Raw genomic sequence first — 5,903 nt, forward strand, 5'->3', positions numbered from 1 at the left:
GCGGACTTTGGTTTCTGTTAATGCGCATGATACTGCAGCAGTTGTACTACACCAGCACACTCCAACTCACCTTGAATAAGAGCATCTGCCATGCCATTTTACTACCAGGGGGCGGATGATTAACCAATACACGCCCCAAAGCTCCTGGCACGGGCCAATCAGAGCGCTGCGGGGGCGGACCCAATGGCTACATTCCCACACTTGGTTTCACTTTGCACTTCGGAACATCTCCGTCTTCCATAAAGGCGCTGGTGCAGGTGCTCTGTCTCATCGGGGGACGATGCCATAGGAAGGACGGGCAGGGGGAAAAAAATGAAGGAAAACGCTGAGAGAGGAGAGCACAGGATATGATAAGCAGGGTATCAGACTGGAAACGGAGGACACTGAATATGAAAGATTTATTGAAAGGTGCACTTTGAGCTATTATTCCTGGTTGGCAATAGTACTATGATTTGGTATGTGGCCACTTTGATAGCAAGTGTTTTCAGCACCCGAGGAACGGCAGCTCAAGGTGAGTTGAAGTGCAGTATTTTTTTATTCCGCATCATTTTGATAAAGACACATAGCATTTAATAGATGCGTTAAATGCCACTTTTATTTACGCATTCGACGTGGGTTATACACCAAGCTATACATTTTATCAGAATACGAGCGTTTCCTGATATCGAACCCGAGACTTTAGCGTTCCTAGCGCCATGCTCTACCTCTACCAGTTGAGCTAACTGCATACGACAATTAATGCATTTCTGTATTATTTTATGAAATTCATTCATTCAATTAGGATCAAACTTCACAGCCTGCTATTCAACCTCGTGTGATTTCTGATAGTATTTGCATCATCATCTCATATTAGGGCATGAGCGAGACAATTGAAGGCGTGTATTGGTCGCTATTACAATCGATTGATGCTCTTCTGATGACAAACGCTTTTTTGTGTGCCGTTTATGCATGCATGCATTGATCATCCATGATGTATGCTGTGATTTGAGATTATAATACAGACTATCCCAGATGAGAGACTGTCCGGAATTGCAGTTAGTGTTTAAAAGGGGCGTGCGGCATTGAATGGAGACATGCTGCGATTGTCTGGGCTACTAGTCTGTCGTGCCTGTTTACACGGATATATATGCTACATTGTGTGTATTATGATGATAAAAGCTCAAATGCATAGCCTCAAAACACATATGCGTGTATATTTAGAAAGAAACGATGTGCATGGTCTTTTCGTTAGCTTGTTCCGTCCCTTTCGCTGATATTATATCCTTTCTCGTATATATTTCTTATATTTGGAGCGCTTATTTGTTGACGAATGGACTGACTTAACCGTGCTTTTCCATTTATGGCCAATAGGAGGAACTATTTCCTGCTTTAACTACAGTGATTGTCTATTTAAACAAACAGTAATTTAAATTTTGAAGTTAAACTTGTAATTGATATTTGCAAAAGCAGATTTACAAATATAGGCATATATTTCTTTGGTTCTTTAGAAAAATTTAAATTTCTTTAACTTTGTTTTATAGTCAAATTTATAAAGTATATGTACTTTACTATGAAGCATTAAAATAAAAGCCCTTTGGGTAAATATTTATGCAGTTCAATGCCACCACTTTGAAAGTGCAGCGGATAAAGTCAGTTATCAGTTGTAGTGGGTTGCAAAACAAAAAAATAACAGGGAATAACCCCAGGCCTAGATGCTTGTTTGAGAGCTTTCTGCCTGTAATTTTATGTACTCTATGAAATAATAGCCACAGTCTGTTTCCTGCTAATAATAGCCACAGTCTGTTTCTCTTTCCCAAATCCAATAGCCATTTTGAAGCTGTCGTTTAGGGAGCGTCAAGCACACTGTAACGAGACAATGTTAGTGCACAAGTGGCATAAATTAGGCCTTGATAAGAGCACCACTCATCACTTTGAGTTTCTCTGATTGACAAAATTATACCGCTGCCCAACATGTGCCCGAGCTACAGAGTTTCTTGGGTCTGTCAAATGGCTTTGTTTGCTACACGACAAAAAGTCAGTTTCATATTTGAGAGTGAATCACAAAAAGTCAAAGACAATAGTTTATTTGAAAGAACGAGAAGTGCATTTGAGACTGAGTACTGCAACAAAAGCTGAGGCAGTCAAGGAAAAACCGATTTAATCAGAGGTTCCTGTGAGGAAATATAATGGCAAGTGTAATTTAAGTGACATCAATTTTGGTTATCTGAACAATAAAATAATATACACACTGGAGTACCTTCAAAAAGTATCTGAATTTACAATCTATGTGCTAAATTTTATTGCCCTAATGATCCTAAAATACTCCAGTGAGTAGATTTGAACATCCTTAGAACCTTTAGAAGAGTGTTAAACCATAAAAAATGGAAATTGTACATTTAAACTAGAAAATATGAGCTAAGAGTCAATTTATGGACATATAAAATGAAAAAGCCAACTCATACTGTTTAGCTGGATTGTCATCTCAGGCTGAGAGGAGTTTATCAGAAAAGCGAATTAATGGTGGTGACCAAAGTTTCCCACAGATACCAAGCATCATCATCTGCACTGACGCCACACACAGAGCGTTACAATAAGCAGGGCAAGCGACAGTCTCAGTCTTAATAAAGCTGTGAAGAGCAGCTCTTGGCACAGTTTGCAGATTGTCGGTAATGGACACCTCTGGCAAAGCTCCTTTCCCCCTTACCTTGCCAAGCACTATTTGTCTGACCTGCAGCCTTCTGACCGTTGGGTGCAAGTTGCAACCACTGCTCCTGGTTCAGGAAGAGTGAAAACTGATGCCTTGCTGAGATCTTGTGTTGCAACTTCACACGTCTACTGAGTATCAATGATCCTAGGGAGGATAACATGGCCTGCAATGGCTCAAAAGTTCAGGCTTTAAAAAAAAGTTTCAATATAATGTACATAACATATATAGTATTATTTTTTTCAAATATCATGAATAATGAATGTCCTATTAAAGTCCTGCTGAAGTCGAGATTTTTGGCTCATTTTGAGAAAATGGCTTTTAAAGATATGTATTTTAATTGAAATCTACAGATGCAAATAGATAAAAGAAACATTTAAACGTGTATGCTTTCTTTCCACTAGTCTAAATAATACTTTATGAAATGCCAAAAAGCCCAAAATTGACAGATGTTTTTGCCTGTATTGTCTCACCTTAACTAACCTTGTCTAATCATAATAAGGTAAAATTATCTTATATTTAAAGAGACTTAATGACCTTGACACAGTCATGAGGGACTTCAGGGGTCCTCTGTGACATCATTTTCTCTATTAAGGTTGTTCACATCAAGGACCATAACTATCGCTGTGTCTGATTCAATAACAGTATGTCAAAAGAGTAGAATTTCTGAATTCATAGTATTCAAAAACTGTAGGCGTAAAGTAACCGGATGACCTACTACTTCCCCCGAGATTTTAGTGATCATAAAAGCCCCTTTTTTATTTGGCAGATTTGGCAGAAGGCTTTTCAAACATTAACCCAGCTAACAAAAATATGTTTTAAGAACATTTTGCATATGTTCCCATTATCATTAGCGTTAATTTTATCATTTTGCAAACATTATGGGGGATGTTACTTTTGAATGTTCTCTAAACATTCTGAAACAAGTAGAAACATTTTTAAAAATGTTAGAATACATCGTTCCATGAAAGATGTATTAAGGTTTTTGTGCTAATGTTCTTAGGACATCATTAAAGACCAGATAAATTTAAACAAATGTTCTATTAAAGAGATAGTTCACCCAAAAATGCACATTCTCAGCAGGTAAGCTGTTCCTAGCTTTATAATGGCAGTGAATGGGGGTTGAGATTTTGAAGCCCAAAAAAGTGACTCCATCCATCATAAAAAGTGCTCCACACAGTTCCGGGTGGTTAAAGGGGTCATATGATGTTGCTAAAAAGAACATTATTTGGGACACAGTTCCGGGTGGTTAAAGGGGTCATATGATGTTGCTAAAAAGAACATTATTTGGTGTATTTGGTGTAAGCAAATGTGTTTATGCGGTTTAAGGTTAAAAAAAAACATTATTTTCCACATACTGTACATTATTGTTTCTCCTCGACGTTCTGAAGTGAAGCAATGCATTTGTGTAAGAAAAATGTCCATATTTAAAACTTTATAAACCAAAGATTATGGTTTATAAAGTTTTAAATATGGACATTTTTCTTGCACAAACGCAGTTTCCGCTAACTTAATTAACCCCTCGGAGTTGTGTAGAAAATCAAAATCTTATTTCACGGTATGATACATTTTATTTCACGATAACGATATATATAGCTCGATATAGCTATTATTATTTTTTTGTTATTAAAAATAAGAAAAAGAATAAATAAACTTTTCATTTATTCAGCTACAGTAGGTTTATTTAACATGTAGTAATAAATATTAAAGAAACTGAATAAAGTGTATAATTCAGTTCAATTAAAGTTTATTTGTATAGTGCTTTTCACAATACAAAAATCGTTGCAAAGCAACTTTACAGAAAATTAAGTTTCTACAATATTTAGTGGTAGCTTATCAACTGATTCTTATTAAAGATCCAAAAAAGTCATTCAGTCAAGTGCAGTAAGTGATTAACATTAATAATGACAGACAGCAGCAGGTAAATTAGACTGCTGTCCCTTTAAGACCAACTGCACGGATCCAATATACTAATACACATCCGGTTTTCACCCAACTGTTTGTGTTTATTTAACACATAACTGACTGTGTTTACATCAATACTCCACACTACGGGCATTTTGACATAATTGTGTGTGTATTTGACCATTCATGCTCAATAAAACACGAAAGAGATCTGTTTTTGTGATCGCATACTATGTTACGCATATACAGTATATTTGCGTACAGCGGAACACACGATATAGCAAAATCTCTGACGATAGACACTTTATTCCACGGTAACGATATATACCGTCATACCGCCCAGCCCTAGCCACCACAACTCAAATGTATTAATTTACAGGAAGTTTATTAGACCAACTATCCATTTCATATGCAACCAATCACTAAACACTTCACTATCACTAAACCAATCACTTTTTTTAGTTGCATATACCTACATTTTTTATAGTGTCGCAAAAGCTGTGAGATATCTATAGGCATCCACTGTCAGCCTGTACGGGTCAATCAGTAAAAGCACAGTGCTGCTGTCAGCCCTTGTGAGGCCGAGGTGAGATGTAGTGCTGTTTTAGGCCGAGCTGAGACAGTAGCTCCTGCTAGAGTTGGGCACGCTGCCACGGTGCTGCCTACATCCTCTCCCAGTCTCACCTTACAGTCTGTCTCCTTCCAGTCCTCCATCAGCTGGGGCTCCGTCGGTGCAGCTCGTGCCGTTTCCCTCACTGCCATGAAATATTCAACAGTCCACTCAGACATACCGGACTTCACAATGCACTACATCAGAAGAGCCCTTTGCACTCGACTGCGCACTGCTGTGGAGACTCTCCTCATTAAAATGAGCTCTTTTATACTGATGCATTAGCTAGCTTTTTGTTGTCGGAGGGCGCACTATGTAGCGATATGCATTGGGCTAATTTTCCGCCACATATCTCTTCGCATTGTACCAGTGAAATATTACACTGATGGCTTTGTGTTTAGGAGATAGCAAGCACAAGAATCTCCGTTCCTCCCTGAGGGACGCTTTGCTATCTTCGACTCTCCCGTTCCCTCAGGCGTAGCTACTTTATAGCGGAGAACTCCGCAGCAGAGGCGCTGTATTGTACGCCGGGTTGGCCGGCTTCATTATTCATCATATTTTAGATGACGTCTTATTAAGAAGATACCTTGCATTGTTCTGTGGTGGGTGTGTCGTCATGCTTTCTGATCTTATCGTACCTCAGTGTGATGTGGGAAAAGATGCTGATGCTTTTGCTTTTGTTTTGCTCAAGATGGGATTTCCTGC

The 5,903-nt window shown here is 38.4% G+C and overlaps 1 protein-coding gene across 3 annotated transcripts in view; it reads left to right on the forward strand.

Moving 5' to 3' along the window:
- Window positions 1–234: 234 nt before the first annotated feature.
- igsf9ba (immunoglobulin superfamily, member 9Ba) overlaps window positions 235–5,903 on the forward strand; it is a 76,666-nt gene continuing 70,997 nt past the window's right edge. For all 3 annotated transcript variants that reach the window (XM_016501349.1, XM_016501350.1, XM_016501351.1), the window contains exon 1: window positions 235–511. In XM_016501349.1, the coding sequence (XP_016356835.1) occupies window positions 448–511 (64 nt within the window). In that variant the 5' untranslated portion in view covers window positions 235–447. The remainder of the gene's footprint in view (window positions 512–5,903) is intronic.

The sequence above is a fragment of the Sinocyclocheilus anshuiensis genome, unplaced genomic scaffold (genome assembly GCF_001515605.1).
Source record: "Sinocyclocheilus anshuiensis isolate Anshui unplaced genomic scaffold, SAMN03320099.WGS_v1.1 scaffold891, whole genome shotgun sequence".
In the NCBI taxonomy this organism is placed as follows: domain Eukaryota; kingdom Metazoa; phylum Chordata; class Actinopteri; order Cypriniformes; family Cyprinidae; genus Sinocyclocheilus; species Sinocyclocheilus anshuiensis.